The 19,625-nt window shown below is 42.4% G+C and overlaps 1 protein-coding gene across 11 annotated transcripts in view; it reads right to left on the bottom strand.

Moving 5' to 3' along the window:
- CCDC91 (coiled-coil domain containing 91) overlaps nucleotides 1-19,625 on the bottom strand; it is a 518,367-nt gene that overhangs the window by 275,813 nt on the left and 222,929 nt on the right. For all 11 annotated transcript variants that reach the window (XM_089771336.1, XM_089771314.1, XM_075901346.2 and 8 more), the window contains one exon: nucleotides 12,877-13,053. In XM_089771336.1, the coding sequence (XP_089627462.1) occupies nucleotides 12,877-13,053 (177 nt within the window). The remainder of the gene's footprint in view (nucleotides 1-12,876; nucleotides 13,054-19,625) is intronic.

Raw genomic sequence — 19,625 nt, 5'->3', positions numbered from 1 at the left:
TACTGTAAAATGCATACAGTGTACCAAAAATAGAACAAAAATATTGGAATTATGCCAGTATACATCTAGCCTATTGAGCATATGACTTCCTCACCCATAATGACTTTTCAATGTGTGGCACAAAGACCATGAGACCACTATGCAAACCACTGCAGAATCTCTGTAATCAAGCCTCTACTTATTTTAGGAAGCAGAGCGTCTTCTCCCCATATTATATCCCCAAACTGAAAAAGGATACAGAGACCCTAACAGGTCTCTTTTATAAATCTGACTGTCCACCTGGATAACACATGTCTGAAAGCTGAAAATATCAGGATACTCTACAAAAAGGAAACAAACAGTCTCTTGGACTTACTAATACCTTACATCCTCTTGAGATACTGCTACAGAAAAAGCTTGACATTCCTTTGGTGATGTAATACAACTCATTTATCTCTGCCAGATTTCTGAGGCCTCAAGGTACAGCATTCACCAGTTAAATATAAAAATCTAAGTTGCCAAAGGGAAGGCCTCAAACCAAGGAAACAGTCACTATGTTCATGAAGACAGAGTGTTGATGTTTTAATGATTCCTTCCAGTTCCCACTAAAAACAGGCCCATAATCATGCTGACACCAGGTTAAATTCTAATAATTTAACTGTGGAGGACTCCTACCTTCATTTACTGTACTTCATTTGCACACCAAACTTGCATACCAAATGATGCTGGTCACCTAAACCAGCTTCTGAGACTGTGGTCAAAGCAATTAGCTGATAAGAGTAAATAAATAAAAGAAACCATATAAACTGAGAAGCAAGCTCTGTTTTCAGTTATAGAGTGTACACTTCTTTCCAAGTCCGAAACATGGAAAGCAACAATTTAATACAAGTGAATTGTGTCAAATAAATGTGTTTTTTTCAAGGAGAGTGTTCACTTTGCCTGAAAAAAACCTGCACAGAAAACTTACTTTATGCATCTACAAAAAGATCATTTTATTCACAAGATGGCATTCTCTTTCACAACGGGACTAGGCTTGATGACTTATGAAGTCCCTGAAAGTCACGTGTTCCCTTCTGTCATTACTATTCTATAAATATACATTTTGTTTTCTTTTAGGTAACCTGCTTAGAAACCAATGTGAGAATTCATACTAGATGATTCAGCATAAGAATAACCATACTCGCTCAGATCAATGGTTCATATATATAAGCATCCAGTCTCTCAACATGACTGGTTTCCAGACGCTTCAGAGGGAATAAACTGAACAGCTCAATTACTGAATGATCTACCCCCTGTTGTTCAATCCCAGCTTTTGGAAGTCAGAAAATTATGGACACTTAGGGCAAGATAATCTGACTGTCCTAATAGCCACTGATGGACCCATCCTCCACGAGTTTACCAATTTCTTTTTAACTCATTTATACTTTTGCCCAGCACAACATACTTTGACAATGAATTCCAGAGGCTGATTCTGGGTTGTGTGAAGAAGTGCTTTGTTTGATTTTTGAACTGTAGTTTGTTTTAAACTTGCTCACTATTAATTTCAGTGGTTGAACCTCTGGTTTTTGTATTATGTGAATGGGTAAATAAGATTTCACTATTCACTTCCCTCCCGCCATTCATAGTTTTACAGAACTCTATGACATCCCTTCTTACTAATCTCTTTTCTATACTGAATAAGTCCCATTCTTTTTATTCAGTCCTCACATGGAGCTGTTCCATACCATTAATCATTTTTGTTGCCTTTTTCTGCACTTCTTATTACCAATTCTAATATATCTTTTTTGAAATGTGGCCACCAGAACTGCATGCAGAACAAACTGTGGGCATACCATGGATTTATATAGTGATATTTTCTGTTGTATTATCTATTCTTTTTCTAATGGTTTCTAACATTGCTAGCTTTTTGACTTCCAAGTCACAGTGAGCAGATGTCTTTCAGAGAAGTATTCACAATGACTCCAAAATGTCTTTCACAAGTGCTAACAGCGAATTTAGACCTCCCATCATTTTGTATGTACAGTTGGAATTATGTTTTCCAATATACATTATTTTTCACTTATCAGCATTGAATTTCATCTGCCATTCTGTTGCCAATTCACCCAATTTTGTGAGATACTTTTGTAACTCTTCCTGGCCAGTTTTACACTTAGCTATCTGTAGTTAAGCAGAACTGGGATCCAAGTGCTTAATTATTTCCATGAGAAAACTGCATAGTCTTAGCATACGAGAGAGAGAGAGAAAGTAGGTGGGTTGTTGAGCTGGTCTTAGCACATGAGAGAGAAAGAAGGTAGGTGAGTGAGGTAATATCTTTTATTGAACCTTTTTCTGCTCTGGAAGGTACAAGCTTTTGAACTACAGCCAGTCCCCGAGTTGCGAACGGTCGACTTAACGACCGCTCATGGTTACGACCGAAACTGTCGTAGATGGCGGACCCCGAATTAACGCAATCCGCACTTACGAACAGCACGGTCGCGTGTAACTCTATGGGGTCCAACTTATGAACGAGTTATGACCAATTGCTTGGTTCATAACCGGTTCGTAAGTCGGAGAGAGGCTGTACACAAAAACTCTTCAAGTGAAAATTAACAGTTTGAATAAATACAGTAACTAACTTTATTTTATTTAAAGTTTTCTATTAATTCTTTGAACTTTTGTGATTCACTTCCCTCTTCAAAACAAAGACACAGACAGGACTCTGGTATATTTTATCCTGAAGTCAGTAGTGCAACCATATCACACAGTTTACTCTTTAGACTTGAAGCTTATACCCATACACGTGATCCTCACCACTCAAATTTTACCTCATTAGATTTTTTTGGAATTCTGCAGATACTGAGTAGAGCTACTCCCCTTCTTATAAAATCTAATACAGTATGTTTTTCTACTTTAGTAATATAGAATCCCTTTGATTTTTGGAGCATTCAAACATGTTTCAGAAATATCTGTTATGAAAAGGTTCTTTTCCTTTGCCAGATATTCTAGCTAACCTATTTATGTTTTTAAGTTTTTCACACTTGTATCTTCACATATCTGTCTTCTTAGGTTTTAACTTGCATGATATTGACTGAAGTTCTTCTTCTTCTTTGTGGGTTTTTGTTTTGTTTTGTTTTGGTCCTGGGCAGTTTTAAGATAAAACTAAATTCCTGTTTCAGTGTTAATCCTGTGTTTTCTCCCAACTGCACCATCTCCTCAGTCTTTATGGCTCATTGTGGATTTTTCTGGGGGTACTGTTTTTCTTGCCTTGCTTTAATTAACTTTGTTACAGATTATGTGACAAAGTCCTTTTTTAGCTCCCCTGGAGTTCTGCGCTTCTTGACGGTTTCTTGTGTGCCTCAGAGACTTTGCAGTCTTGGGACTTCCCCAGAAGCAAGGGTCCCCGTTTACCGAGTCATTCTCATCACAAGCAAGTCCTGAGTAGGAGAGGAGTTGGAGAAGACAAATCCCCCTTTCCTGGCCTTTGATCTGTTTCCGTCTCCCCGGCGGGGTAATCCTCCAAGAGAAGGGGGGAGGGAGTCCAGGCTCACCCACTCCCCTGGACTCCGGCCCAGAAGCCCTACAGGAGGGGCAGCTGGCAGGGCTTTTTGCCCTACCCTAATACTGCTACCTCTCCCCTGGGCCACTTCACCCATCGCTTCCTTCTGTTATCTTCCGCCTGTTACCTTGGGGTTCGGCACTTCCCTGCTCTCCAGCTCTCGTCTGTGCCTCTCAAAGCTCTCCCCTGCTGCATGCGAGGAAACCATTTATAGGGACCCGGAGGCCTTAACTAGCAACAGGTGTTTAATTAACCCCTGTTGCAGGCTGATGCCTAATTAGGCTTCCATTGTCTGCCCGATTGCTGGGCTGTGTTCAGGTGAGTCTAATTGGGAAACAAGGCGGCATTAAAACCCACCTCCCAATACAGCTGCCTTCTATAAGATTTTTGCAAGTCACAGGCTGTGGTCTGCCACAATTAAAATTTATTTAGCTATTCTTGAATTCTGATGGATTTTTATCACACAGGAAGTTTGAGAGTTTTTCATATGGCTTCAGCTTCTATTGGCTTTTTCAATCATGGAGCAGTGCTGCTATACCATAGATACATGCCATGTTGTTTCATTGCTAGTTATCCTAAATACAGGTGATATTATAGTGGATTATTTTCAGCTTTTTCTTCTGTTCTTTAAAATTGCAATGCTAGGATAGAAATGCTTCACTTTTTTAACTGACATGCTTCTTTCTTAATGCTTCATTTCTCTTACCTGTAGCTTGCAGTTTTGACCATTTCTTCACATTAAAGTAAATCACAATAAATATCTCTGTCTGTACTCATCTAGATATTTCACCTGACACTCACCACCCATAATACTTGAACACCTTCCAAATTTATGAAAACGTGTGTTCAAATATAACTGTGTTTCTCAACAGCCTATTTCCTTCCCTTCCTGTTAATTTCAGATAGCTAAGCGAAAGAAGGCAGGCACAGAGAAAGTTTGTCTGCATTTACTAGTCTCACTTTTGAGGCTGACAGTTCCATTGTCCCAAAGAAAGGTAGCTATTCAGGGAAATCAACATCACACCCATTGAGGAAGTATCTAAGGTAAATTGGATGAATCCCATGGTGGGCTTTGAAGAGAAGGACTAATCTTTGAATCTGATCCAGATTCACCAGGAATGCAAAGAGGCAGAAAAGAGAGGTTACTCATCTTGTGCAGTGACTGGTGTTCTTCGAGACAGGTGTCCTGGTAGGCGCTCCACTGTCGGTATCTTGGTGCTCCTGCACTTATAATTGGAACATTTTAGCAGCAGTATCCACCCCCTCCCCCGACCAAGTGCCACCACACACGTGGCACCACTCACACCACAGCAAACATGCCAACATGTGCTTGCCATCAACTAATCCTCAATTCCTTCTGTACCATGAAAAGACGTTACAACTCTGAAGCAGGGGGAGGAGGGAGGGTCATGGAACACCCACAGGGACATCCATCTCAAAGAACAGCAGTTACTGCACGTATTGAGTAAGAGGAGGTTACTCACCTGGACTGTAACTGATGGTCTTCAAGATGTGTGTCCTTTGTGGGTGCTCCACATAAGGTTGGTGCACCGCCACTGAGCCTTCAATTAGAGATTTCAAAGCAATTTCCTTGTGACTGCGTATGCTGCACGCTCCCAGTTGTGCAGGTTTAATTGCCACAAAATGTGTGGGTTTAATTGCCACTTGTGCTCAGTTGGGAAGGCTCTGTGGAGAGCATAGGCAGTTGTATTTAGGGTGCCCGGAAGGTGCACAACAGTAATGTTTATGCCGTATCTTACGCACCAGTTCCAAACGGCGATCGATTTTGTGCACAGGACTTGAGATCAGGCCCTGCCCTGACGATTTATATAAAACATTGCTGCAACATTGTCTCTGTACAGTCTCACATGATTGTTGATGATGTATGGAAGTAATTTCTTGCAGGCATATCTCACTGCATGAAGTTCTAGTACGTTTATGTGCAAGTTCTTGTCGCTGCTGGACCACAGACTCTGGGCCGCGTGATATCGTAGATGAGTGCCTCATCCTGTGAGAGATGAATCTTTCATCATGGTTCTGATGGGTGGAAAGGTACTCCAAAATAAAGATTTTACAGGTTTGTTCACCACTGCAGAGATTTTTTTTACCGGTACTAGAATCAAGAGGGATTTGGATAATGGGTGGATGTTGGGCTGGTAAACCAGTCCTAGAGTGGGTACACTGGTCTCACGCCTAGGGTAGCTGGGTAGAAATAGGCTCACTTGCAAGCAAGGAGTGGGTGGCTATGCACTGCTCCTTATCATCCACACACTTACAGTCACGATGACACAGGGGAGGGTAGGATAAATAAAGGCCTGTCATTGCCTGAGGTGGTTAGACAGCACCACCATTCTAGCTGCTGCTGTTCCTGGTTGCTGGTTCTGATCCTTCCTGATCCGAAGCTATGTCACAAGATTAAGGGAAAAAGCTGCAAGACATGGTACGGTGTTGGTGGCTTTCTATCTAGCCTGTCCTTTTTTGTGTGTCAGTTCAGTATAGTTCTGTTCAGTGTATTCTGTTTCCTATATTCCTTTGTAACAGTGGGGTCCTTATAGAGCTGTATGTATATTAGTTGTATAGTTAATACTTACCCATCATACCTTGTTCCTCTTCCTATTCTTGTTAATAAAATCCCTTTAGTTTACCATTCTGGGTCTGTCTTCTTATCTTCGGAGTGTGCTATTAACAATCGATGATAGATGCGGGTATGGGGACGGGCCTGACCACTGTGATTCCTTTCAGCCAAGGTTTCTCGTTTAACAGAGAAGCACTTATGTGTTGTTGCTCCGGGGTTGGATTATAACATTTGTAGTAAGGCCACTATTTTGTTGAAACAGTTTGTAGGAAGGGAGGCAGTGGTCCTTATGGAATCAAGGTACGCTCCTATGAATTGAATCTTCTGCATAGCAGATAATGTCAATTTGGTTTCATTTATTTATAGACCCAAGAGTTGGAATAAATGCTTTGTGACTGACAGCAAGTGTCGAGAGTCGTTATGTGAGAGCGCTCTGAGGAGGCAGTCATCCAGGTAAGGGACTATGATGACACACTTTTTTTCTGCAGGTAAGCTGTGATGACCACAAAAACCTTTGAGAAAACTCTCAGAGCTATAGAAAGTCCAAAGGGAAGTACTTTGTATTGGCAGTGTTGCATACCTGTGTGAAGGCCAAATTGCTATGTAGAAATAAGCATCCTGTAGGTTGAGGGAAGACATCCAGTTTCCGTTTTTCCAGAGCTGTAATTCTCTTAGCTAGGGTTACCATGGTGAATCATTGCCTTGTTAAGTACTTCTTCAGACTGCGTAAGTCCAGGATGGGTCTCCAACCCCCTGACTTTGGTGGAGTGAGAAAGTATCTGGAGTAAAAGCCCTTTCCTCTCTGATATTCTGGTATGAACTTTATTGCCCTACGTGAAGTAGTTTATTACTGTTGGAGCAGATATTCATGAAAGGGGTCCCTGAAGAGGGCTAGTGAAGGGATAGAAGGAAAAGTAAGGAAGGGAATTGTAAGGCCTTTTCTATGACTTCTAAGGCCCATCTGTCTGTTGTGATCCTGGACTATGCATGGTAAAAAGGCTGAAGGCTGAACCTGTACTGATTGGCCAGTGGAAACAATGTCAAACCCTCGACCAGATGTTCAAAATGTCTGCCTGCCATTGGAGAACTGGGACATGGGTGGTTGCTCCTGAGGCTGCCCATGCTTCTACTGCCTTTGTTGACATCTGAGATTGTAACTTGTCTGGTAAGAGTATGACAATAATGCCCTGCCACAGGATACACAGATGTGGTTCAATTTTTTTTTTGGCTGAGACACATACATGCCCAACATTCTTAATTTATCATGTATGACCTTGAGCGAATGCAGTGTAGCATCTGTGGTGGCAGAAAAAAGCTTCTCTCCCTTGAACGGTAGGTCCTCAACAGGGTTCTGCACTTCCTTAGGGAATCCAGAAAGGTGCAGCCAGGAGACCTGACACATGACAACTGATGCGACCAAAGATCTTGAGACAGTGCCAGTTGTGTCCAGATATGCCTGCAATGCTGTTTTTGCTATGAGGACTCCTTAATTTATGTTGGACTTGAATGAAGATTTATAGTCTTCAGGCAGTTGTGCAACAAAGGTTTTCATTTTCTCAAAATAATAGTATGTTTATTTTGCTAGAAATGCTGAATAATTCACTATCCTGATCTGGATGGATGCTGAGGAGTATGATTTCCTACCCAAAATGTCCAGTCTCTTCCATTCTTTGTCACTGGGAGTGGATTTATATTAGGTCTGCTTGTCCTTGGTATGGGCTGCATCCACCATGAGGGAGTATGGTGCCGGGTAGATAAACAAAACTTCAGTCCCTTTGGTAGGTACATAATACTTCAGCCCTTTTTGAGGTTGGGGAAATTGAGGCTAGAGTTTGCTACAAAATCTTTGCAGGGTCCATAGCCTCATTGACTCTCAAGTTTATCATAGATGACAGCAAAGCCTGTAAAAATGTTGGCCAATTTGTGTTGAACCTCAGGAACCTCAATCAGGAAAATGTGGAGGGAATTGGCCACTCTCTTGAATAGATCTTGAAAAGACTTGAAGTCATCACTGGCCATTGGCAGAGGGAGCATTATTGACTTGTCGGGAGAAGACGATGAAATATGTGAAGGAGACAAAGTGTCCTCCTGTGTGTCCTCCAGTATTCTATCTCCTCCTGTGCAATGTTGGATCTGGTGGATGCAGGTGGTTTAGAAACTACTTCCTGAGGTCTCACTATTACTGTCAATTGAGGTGCTGGTACCTGAGCTTTCAGGGATCCCACCCCCACCAAGGTTCTGGGAGTGGGATGGGAGAGAACCATGGGAATGATTTCCACTTTTGGGGTTAGCTCTTGTTGCTACAACTGTAAGAATGGCTTTGGGGATGAGTGTTGTGGGGAAAAGGAGATTTCTTCCTCATCCTCACTATCAACAGAGGAGGGGCCGAGCTTGATGGTTTACCTAGTCTGTTTGGGCCCTTTAATATAGGTGTGGTATCAGCACCGAATAACCGTGTGACCATTACAAACACATCCACCAGCTCTTGATGAGTGGTAAGCAGCTTTGGAGGAAGAAAGACCAGTGCCATTGGGGCAGAGGGCTGGATTAGTTGCAGTGCCATATTACCCCGTACCTTCAATGTGGTTGGTACTGGGGAAATTCCAGTACGTGATTCCAGTACCGACTTTGCTGGCATCTGTACTGGCAGTTTTAATCGGCTCTTAGCCACAGCCTGTGGTGGTGTTTTAGGTACTGACTGCGTCAGTAACAATGTTGTTGGTACTAACAGCACAGGGGCAGTCTTCTTCAGCTTCATTACCAAGAATGCAGGGCGTGTATCTTTTGAGGACACTGTCCCTTGGGATTTGTCCATACTGGACACATCCCCAGTGCCTGCATACCCCGCAAAGCCTGTACCTTGGATGTTAAAGAAGGCTTCTGCTAAGGGGATAACCTCTTGGGTCGCCTGTCTGCAGAAGATGAGGTATGCTTGCTCTTAGCTGTTCTCTTGGCAGGACACTCCCTCAGTGCAGATTACCATTGGGTCAGAAGCCTCAGTCAGTGAGGTACAGGTTGGAGACGCCTGGGATACCGGTTCTGAGGCTGGCCCCTCTACCTTCTCCATCATGAGGAGTTTTAACTGGAGCGCTCTCGCTTTCAAAGCCCTCAAAGAGAGCTTCTTACAATGATGAAAGCTCTTCAGAGAATGACCTTGCCCCAAACAACAAATACATGGGGTATACACATCAGAGATAGGAATAGATATTCTTCATGTCAGGCACTGTTTAAATCCAGGGGAGCCTGGCAGGACTACACTATTCTTAATACCTATTAAAAAGAGAAAAATATGTATTTTTAAACTAACAATTAAACAGGGGGAGGGAGAGACGGGGAACAGGGTAATAAGAGAAAAAAATCAAATACAATAAACTTCTGATAATCCGGCACCTTTAGGACCCAGGGGGTACCGGATTACCAGATATGTCGGACTATCGGAAGAGAGGGGGCTATGAGGGGTCTAGGGTAGTGGGAGGGGATGCCACCCCAGACTCCTCATAGCCCTCCCTTCTGATAGTCCGGCTCTGCCCCAGGCGTCCCCGATTCAGCCGCTGCGGCAGAGCAGCTGGGGTGCTGCCGGGTTGCTCCAGTAGCGCCGCCCCTTGGTGCTGTGAGATCAACCTGGCAGCACCTCAGTTGCTCTTGGGGACACCTGGGGCAGCGCCAAGGGGGGCGCTACCAGACCAACCTGGCAGCACCCCAGCATCCCCAAGTCAGCCGCCGCTGAAACTGACCAGCGGCTGACTCTGGGAAGCCCGAGGCAGAGCTCCTTTGCCCCGGGCTTCCCGAAGTCAGCCGCTGGTCAGTTTCAGCAGCGGCTGACTTGGGGAGGCTGGGGTGCTGCTGGGCTGGTCCGGTAGCATCACTCCTCAGCGCTACTGGACCAACCCGGCAGCACCCCAGCATCCCCAAATCAGCCGCTGCTGAAAGTGACCAGCGGCGGACTCAGGGAAACCTGAGGCAAAGCTCCTCTGCCCCGGGCTTCCCGAAGTCTGCCGCTGGTCAGTTTCAGCAGCGGCTGAATCGGGGACAGCTGGGGTGCTGCCGGGTTGGTCTCGCAGTGCCGAGGGGCAGCGCTATGGGACCTACCGGCAGCACTCCAGCTGCTCTGCCCCCGGCTTCCCCGATTCAGCTGCTGGTCAGTTTCAGCAGCGGCTGAATCGGGGAAGCCGGGGGCAGAGCAGCTCCAGTGGTCCGGCGGCCTGGAGCACTTCCAGGTTCCTGATGGTGCCGGACCATCAGGAGCGCCGTACCATCACATGCTGGACCAATGGTGCTGGACCATCAGGAGTGCCGGACCAATGGAGTTTTACTGTACTATCAAATAACTATTTAAGTCACTAACAATAACACTACCTAAGCAGTAAGCACAGAGTGCTGCTGGGTTCTGATCAAGCCGGGAGTGGTTGAGAAGGAACTGAGGGATGGTGGACAGTACGTGTGCATTGGCACATTTGCTGCGCTGCCATGCGTGCATGCCAGCACCCAGGGGGATGCTTCTGCTAAAAAGTTATGATTATAAGCACAGGAGTGCCAAGACACCTGCAGTGGAGCACCAACAGAGACACTCCTTGAAGAAGAATGCTTGAATACTATACCCTTAGCAGCAGCTTGTTACTGAATGGAGATGAGGTATTTTGTTTATTTTATTAAGTTTTCCATGATACAAAGCATAATAATAAAATTAAGCCTGGAGGTAATGACCCTGAATCAGTGAGGACTCAGGTGTGTGAAGTAACTTTCAACATAAAAGTTCTCTCTGCACTGAAAAGTTTTAAGGGTGCCCTTATACTTTATAATAAAGTGTAAACTGGGGGTGGGGAACCTTGAGCCTGGGGGCTGGCTCTCCTGGAACTAACCCCTGAGGCTCAGGGCCCCTCCCCAGCATTGGGGAGCCCACACTGGTGCTTCAGTCCCCCTGTTGTCCCACTGTGGAGCTGGAACACACAAAATCTACTAGACCGCCCCCCTCCAGCCTCAAGATCTAATGTGTAAGGGAAATGTGGGCAGTCAGAGGCCATATCAGTGGAGGGGGGGGGTGTTGTTTGTTTTTTGCTTCTCACTTGTGTATGGCCCCTGATGGACTTTTCTGTACGTCAGTGTTTCCTGAACTAAAAAAAAGGTTCCTTGCCCCTGGGGTAAACAATTAAATCTTATTCTAGTTGCCTTTTTTGTATTTTACCGTATTTTTACATTTTGTTATCTTGGTGCTCAGCTTGTTAACATGGTTTACTTTTTACTATCTTGAAAACGACTGAAGTGAAGTTATTCTTTGTAAACAGCCACTGCAAGAAAACCAAATTTAGCCTTAATCTGCAAAGAGATTCAAGTTATTCAACTATTATACTTTAATGTAAAATATGATTCTATTTTGGAAACACGTCTGCATAACGTTAAGAGAGTAATTGCCTGTCCCAGTAGGCAAGATGTGCCAGAGGTACCCCTTGAATTTCAGTTTACCAATATGATAAACCAAAATTACATCTAACAACTACTGATTATGAGATGTCAATTTGTAAGATTAATTTAGCAGGAAAAATGTTTTTGTTTGACTTTCAGAATTGTATTATATTTTATTCATTAGATGTGTTTATACAAACACATAAAACTTATGTTAATATAATACAAGAATCACTTCATTTACTAAAAAACAGGACTATGTAGCACTTTAAAGACTAACAAGATGGTTTATTAGGTGATGAGCTTTCGTGGGCCAGACCCACTTCCTCAGATCAAATAGGAAGTGGGTCTGGCCCATGAAAGCTCATCACCTAATAAACCATCTTGTTAGTCTTTAAAGTGCTACATAGTCCTGTATTTTGTTTCAGCTAGACCAGACTAACACGGCTACATTTCTATCACTATTCATTTACCAGTGACATATAGACAATTCAGGTGGGGAACATGGTATTACACAGTAGCTGATTAATAGCATAGCACGAGTTCATGGCAAGAAATTAAGAAGAATACAATATCTAGGTAAACTGAAAGAGAGTATGTATGGAAAATGCAGCCTCTTAACAGGATGTTCTGTAGACTTGTTGTGACTTGTAAAGTATGTCTATTATAATTCAAATGCTAATGTCTTTGCTTATGTAGGGTTTACAAAATTTACTTTTTTTACGATTTAACACCTGAATTAAATTAATTTGGCTCAAAGCTATTCTTTGGACATTTTGGACCAATATCAAACTAGGATGCCAATAATCCAGGGGACTTTTTAGCTGCTTACTGAAAAAAAGAGGGTTATAATAGATGACAAAACATGTTTTTTGGAAAAATGTATAAACATTATTGCCACATATTTAATTTGCAGTTTCTATTACCTCCTTTAAAGCATGGTTGAGAAACACAAGCTGAAATAGAGTCTAAGTAGTGCACACTCAACTCTCATTGGAGGATTAATATGTCTTGTGAATTGCTCTAGATGTGTCAGATTATACACTATTTTCTCATTTATCCAATCGCCAATGCTTTTTTCTATCTCAGAATAGTTAGTGTACAAAAAATGAGACATTGGAATTCTAACCAACTGTAAAAGAACGACAAATTTGTTGTATTCTAAGTATAAATAAAAGATATGTCTGTCTTTCAGGACATGAAGTATTTATGATGATTCATATGCTGTTAAAGAGCCTAGAATCCTTTACATGTTTTGATAAAAATGAACCGTTTACATTTTTAAAGGACCTAATTAAACATTATGTAGTTATATATAGGAGTTTAAACATTGTTTTGGAACAATTAAAACACAACTACGATCTATGAAAAGGTAAAATGTACTTACTTGACTGTTTTTTCTTTCTTCTTGTATAACTTCCTGAAAAGCCTTTGCAATCTTTTCTGTGTCTTTGGCACATTCTGCCAGCCATATTTCTCTTTCTTCAGCATGAATTTTCTCCATGTTTCTTCTTTCATCTTTGACTGCCTTTAAAATTACCTCTTGCATTATTTCTTTTTCAATCTTTGAAACAAAGCAAAAATGAATGACAGAAATGGTGAATCATTAAAATCCCTTCATTTTGAATGATTGACAGGCTTATGTGATAGAATAAGAACAGACATTTTCACTTCTAAGTCACTATTGCATATCAGAATCTAGGATGATAATGCCCCAAAAATATTATTATAGCTATGTGTTAGTTGTTAAAAAATGAGTTTGAAGTGAGGAGGATTTTGAATTCTTAGCTGTCCAAATCAGAAAAAAACCCATCACAACTGCTCTTCTTCAAGTAGATTACAGAGGCTGAATAACAAGAAGTTACCCACATCGCACAGCAACAATGATTCTTTAAGATGTGTGTCCCTATGGGTGTTCCGCTGCAAATATTTGTGCATCCCTGAATTGCTAACCGGAAAACTTTGGTAGCAGTGTCTGTTCAGCCTGTGCCTCTGCTGTTCCTTGTGCTCTTCCATGAGGCTAGCCAGGATGCACGGGTGAACCCTCCTCAGTTCCCGCTCTACCTCAGAGTCAATGACAAGCAGTTCTGAAAGATAGGGGAGGAGAGTAGGTTGTGTGGAGCATCCACAAGGACAAACAGTATTTCTACACAGAATGAGTAACTTTCTCTTCTCTGAGAAGCATACCTATAGATGTTCCATGAAAGATGATTCCTGAGCAGTGCCCACTAGAGGCTGGGACTTCGGAGTTCAGTCCTTTATAGATAGTAATGAGACACTTGAAACTGGCATCTTTAGTAGAGTCCCGTAGAATGACATAGTATTTTGTGAAGGTATGCACAAATGCCGAGGTAGCTGCTCTGTATATTTTTGATACTGGGATCCTCTTAGGGTACGTCTACACTTGCTCCCTATCTCGAGATAGGGATGCACATGTAGTCAACCAAAATTGCTAATGAAGCGGGGATTTAAATATCCCACACTTTATTAGCATAATCTCACCTGCGTGCTATTCTGATCACCAGCTGATTCGAACCAGGAAGTGCGCTCTGGGTCACGTTAGTTCAAATCAAATCCCTTGGTTCAAACTAACGTTAATGAGGAGTAATGTTACTTCGAACCAAGAGGTCTGATTTGAACTAACGTGGCCCGGAGCGCACTTCCTGGTTCGAATCAACTGGCGATCAGAACAGCATGTGGGTGAGATTATGCTAATGAAGCACGGGATATTTAAATCCCCACTTCATTAGCAATTTTGGTCGGATTCATTTGCATCCCTATCTCGAGATAGGAAGCAACTGTAGATGTACCCTTAGAGGAGGAAACTGCTGAGGAGAGGAATCTCATAGAATGCATGTGTATTGAAGATGGGAGTGTTACACTGCGAAGGTGATAATAGAAACTGATACAGTTGGAAAACCTTTTGGAGAGTCTTAAGGATGAAATTGATGTACCTTTTCACCTGTCTGAGATTTTCTAAGATTTCTTATCCTGTTCTCACATCAAGTGTATGGAGAACAGCTTCCCTATTATCCTGAAGAGATCTGGGATAAAAAGTCGAAAGGTGCATGAGTCAGTTTCATGTGACAAGCGGATGTCACCTTGAGAGTAAACTTTGGATGTAGTCGAAGCATAACTGTGTCAGGGAAGACTACTGTAAAGGGGGAATGCTCTATTAGAGTTGCTATCTGGACGCTTGAATTTGTGCAAGAACACGGAAGATCTCATGTAAGATTGTCAGTGTTCTTCTGCAAATACTATGCTGCTCCTGTTTGGGCAAAGACCTCTCGCGCAAATGCTTTTGCCCAAGAGGGCCAGTGTAGACAATGCGGTATTGTTTTGTGCAAAAAAGCCCTGATGGCGAAAATGGCAATCAGAGCTTTCTTGTGCAAAACCGCATCTAGATTGGCATGGACGCTTTTCCGCAAAAAGTGCTTTTGCGGAAAAGCGTCCATGCCAATATAGATGCTCTTTTCCGCAACTGCTTTTAACGGAAAAACTTTTCCATTAAAAGCATTTGCGGAAAATCATGCTAGTCTAGATGTAGCCTGGGAGTATAAGTGGGCCACCTCCGTTGAGAGGACTTTGGAGATTACTCTTGGGGTCAATGAGGGGTCAAAAAGGAGTACTCCATATTGGCAGTAGTCTTGGTTTAGCCCAATCCTGAGGCACTTGCGATGACTTGGTATATGATTGAGACATATAATACACATCTTGAAGGAGGTCTGAAGGCTATGCTTTCTTTTATACCCAGGTGTACAGATCCTGAGAAATCAAAGAGTATTTTAAGGTATAGAGTGAAGTATCAGTCTTTTCTACAGACAGCTTTGTCCCTTCAAAAGGAAGGTCATCTACATATGTTTAAATCTCCTTTGGGAAGCTGGATAGGAGAAAACAAGAACCTCGTCATCATGATAGGACATGCCACTGTCAGCTGCATAAAGTACAGACCGGAGACATGTTTTTGCCACCAATTGGATTTCATTGGCATTGGCTGTCAATTATTCAATAAGAAACTCTGGAAGCTGCTCAATAAAGGAATTCAGTTTTAAGTAATTCCGACAATCATATTTTGTCACTAAGACTTGCCAGTTTGCAATACAACACTGAATAGTGCCCAAAGGAGTATGCTTTCTTGCAAAAAAAGATCAAGGTCACAGGAAGGGGGTGTAAATGGGTGTTGGCAGCTCTTTGAGTGGACTGCATCCACTATGGTCAACCAGGAAGCAGGGAGAAGAGGAACTACATGTCTTTCACCAGCGCATACTAATTTGTGTCAGCTCACTCATATGTTGATGGGACTGATGTGGGAGTCTGCTATATGATTTCGACAGGGTTCAAATGTGCTTCATTAACAGGAAGGGTTATTCCAGACAAGGCAAAAGAATGTAAAATCATAGAATCATAGAATAATAGGACTGGAAGGGACCTCAAGAGGTCATCGAGTCCAGCCCCCCGCCCTCAAGGCAGGACCAAGCTCCGTCTACACCATCCCTGACAGATGTCTATCTAACCTGTTCTTAAATATCTCCAGAGAGGGAGATTCCACCACCTCAATGCCCACTAGCTTGTGATGTGACTTGGTCATTTCTTGTAGTGCTATCTGTAGTGCCCCTGCCATCCATTGCACCAGGTTCTGAAACATTTTAGTCATCTGCCATTTACTGCAGGGAGGCACAACCATCTCATCTAGTGATGATGAAGAGAAATTGGCCTGAAAGATAATTTCCTCCTCAACTTCAACATCCTGCTCTTCCCTTGTCTGTTCATGGGGCTCAGATGCTTTTGAAGCAGCAGCTGAAGAAGTGTGTCTCCTTGGTTGCTGGTAGGCCACACTAGAACTATGGGAGACATATTGTCTTTGAGATTGCCAGAGAGTGCAGATGGGCCATTGCGAAATGAAAAGGGATCTGGTGGTTGGTAATTCAACTATCCAAATCAGAGCGACTAGGTGTCAGAAGAATATGATATGACTGCAATCTGTATTGAAATAGGGCACCATATAGTGAGTGAGAAAGACTTGCTCACTTTCTGACACTGAGGATAAAAAGGGTGGTCCATGACAAGAAACTGGAGTGTCAAAAGTTCACAGTGAACTCATTATCAAGTTCCCAGTATTGTACAGAGGAAAATACAGTGTGTCAGACACTGAAGCATCCATTATGTATTGGAAGGTTTCCGTAGTGGTAGTGGGATGCCGAGGTGTCAGGTCTGTGGACTTGATAGTATGGTCTGTTGGTGCCTCTCCTACCATAGGTGGTACCAAAGTCAATGTCCGTACCACAGAAGACTTTCTTGCCTGTTCTCTTTGGGTCCTTAAGCAACACTGCTGGCTCTATTAGGATAGTAAGTGTGAGCGTCCTGGGTACTGGATTTAGATGGCCTCGTTAATGACCAGGCAAATCATAATGGTTGAACTGGAGATCATTTTTAGCTCAACTGGGGTTCACTTTGGGGACTCATGACTTTTTTTCTTAGAAGTCTCAAAGGAGTAGCTGTGTTATCCTGCAGCACTAGCTTTTGAGGGTCTTGGGTTCATTTCCCTTCAAAGTAGGGACTGAGGTGAGGTTTCCCACTGTCCAGGAGACAGCTGAAAAAGGTGCCTCCATGAACAGGAATTTGAGCCTCAGTGTTCTGCCTTTTCTAGATCTGGGCTTCACTTGCTGGATCACACCACACTTCTGTTTGATGTGTTTCTTTCCCAGGCAGCAGACACACAGAGTATGCAGTGGGTCACTGGGACAGATTCCCTGTAACTGAGAAACTTCTTGCAGCCCAAGGAGCGAAGCATACACTGTTCAGGGTGGTCCTCTTACATAGGGTAGAATACGAATAAAGTCCTTTTCTCCCTTTCCTTTTTTTAAAGCAAAAAAAATAAAAGAAAAACAAGTTTCCAACTTGTTTTAATTTTAAAGAGGTGAATAATCTACAAAAAAAAAATCTAAACCGCTGTGTCTATACAGGAATGGCTGAGAAGGAACTGAGGGGGGTTCGCTCATGTATTCTAGCTCAGTGTTTTTCAACTAGTGGTACAAGTACCCTCAGGGGTACTCGAGAGAAGTCTGGGGGGTACGTCAACGCAACTGAAGTTTGGAGAAAACTGAACTTTTATTTTAAGTTTTACAGCGTTTTATTATTTTTGTACCTTTTACACCCAAAAATGTCATTGCCCGTCTGGCTACGATTACGTTGTTTAAACAAATGTGTTGCAATGGTACAAAAAAAATTGTGTCTGAAAACTGTAGGTAGTGGAGATACTTACAATTTTTTTTAAAGGGGGTCCTTTATACAAAAAAAGTTGAGAAACACTGTTCTAGCTAAACTGGTGGCAGAGACTGGAGAGCAGTGCATGCACAGTCTGAACAGACACTACCACCAAATTTCTCTGATCAGCAATGCAAGCACACTTACAGTGAAACACCCAAAGGGATGCTACTCAAAGTAAAATGGGGACTAAACCATCCTTTCAACCACAAAAGTGGTCTCTCCAAGCCAGGGTTCAGCCATATTAGTAGGGCAATATGGAAGAAACTTCCATGTGCATGTTTGTTCTGTATTTAAATAAAGCACTTCAGCAGAATAAATGGCAAAAGTCTAAGGAAAAGATTGAAATCTAGGACCTCAATGGTAGCATTCTCTCAAATGCTTCCAGTTCCACACACAAGGCCAGGTAGGCAGGAAGAACTGCAGGGTCTTAATGCATGGATGAGAGGTTGGTGTAGGGAAAAGGGGGTTAGATTTATTAGAAACTGGGGAAACTGTTGGGATAGGATCATCTAAACCAAAATAGAACCAGATTGCTGGCACTTAACATTCAAAAAGTCATAGAACACTTTTTAAACTAAGGACTCAGGAAAAGCCAATGGGTATTGTCATAACCATGAGGGAGGGCCAGCGGCCTGGGGACTAAGGAGTTAACTATGTCCCTGAACCTAGCCAGGTATCTGCTCAGCCAATAGTAATGCAGGTAGGGATTTCAAACTGGGACAAAGAATTTTTAACTTTTCCCTTCTTTGTCTCTGGGACAGTTTTCTCTCTAGATACTGACAGAAGACATGTCTCTCTCCAAGAAGAAGACTCTTCATAATGTGTAAGTAGGGTAAAGTCAAGATAAATCCGTCAGGTTTTATTGTTTTCTGGTTTGGGAATTTGGATCTGACGTCTGTGCTGTTAGAAATGGTTTTTCCTCTCTTTTGTAACTAAGTCCTGAGCCCATGAGAGTCACCAATGGAGTATATTAATTGGTGACTTTTTCAATTGTGTCATTATGCTTGCAATGGCAGTATTGTTTTGGATAATAAAACTTCTTTCTTTTTTATTTAACCTGGTATTGGATAATTTGTGTGTCCTGGTTTTAGTTTAGGGCTGAGGTTTCCCAAGTGACCTCTTCCCTGGTTTTCCTTGTAATACTTGGGTGGTGGCAGCGGGGTTGTTTTTATTTCCCAAAGTCCAGCTGTTAGGATTTTGGGGGAAGTTTTGTACCAAAGCCTGTAGAGATCAGGTTTTAGGTTGCTTTTGTGGGCCCCCCACTTCTGCATTCATCGTGCCAGAGTGGGGAACAGCCTTGACAGGTGTGGAAGAGCACATGGATAGGACAAAGGCATCTTTTAGGGGAGAGTTTATTAATAGAGAAGAGCATGGAAGATGACAAAACATAGTTAAGATCAGATGAGAAAGTCAAATATAAAGAGTACCATAAAACACATCAGGAAATGGCAGACACCTAAATAGTGACAGGTTTTTGAAGTGCTTATATACAAATGCTAGAAGTCTAAATAATAAGACCGGTCAACTAAAGTGCCCTGTACTTAAGGAGCCTATTGATATAATAGGCATCACAGAAACTTGGTGGAATGAGGACAATCAATGGGACATAGTCATACCAGGGAACAAAATATATTGGAAGGACAGAAGAGATTGTGCTGATGGGGTAGTAGCACTATATGTGAAAGAAAATGTAAAATCAAATTAAGTAAAAATATTAAATGAACCAAAATGTTCCACAGAATCTCTGGATAGTAATTACATTCTCTAATAAAAAAATAGCACTAGGAATATATCACCACCACCCTGACTATGAAATGCTAAGAGACATTAGAGAGGCTATGTTAAAAAAAAACCACTCAATAATACTGA

The sequence above is a fragment of the Pelodiscus sinensis genome, chromosome 1 (assembly GCF_052426305.1).
Source record: "Pelodiscus sinensis isolate ZL-2025 chromosome 1, ASM5242630v1, whole genome shotgun sequence".
Classification (NCBI taxonomy): domain Eukaryota; kingdom Metazoa; phylum Chordata; order Testudines; family Trionychidae; genus Pelodiscus; species Pelodiscus sinensis.
Note: the sequence above shows the minus strand (reverse complement) of the source record. Positions and strands in the feature narration are given on the sequence as shown.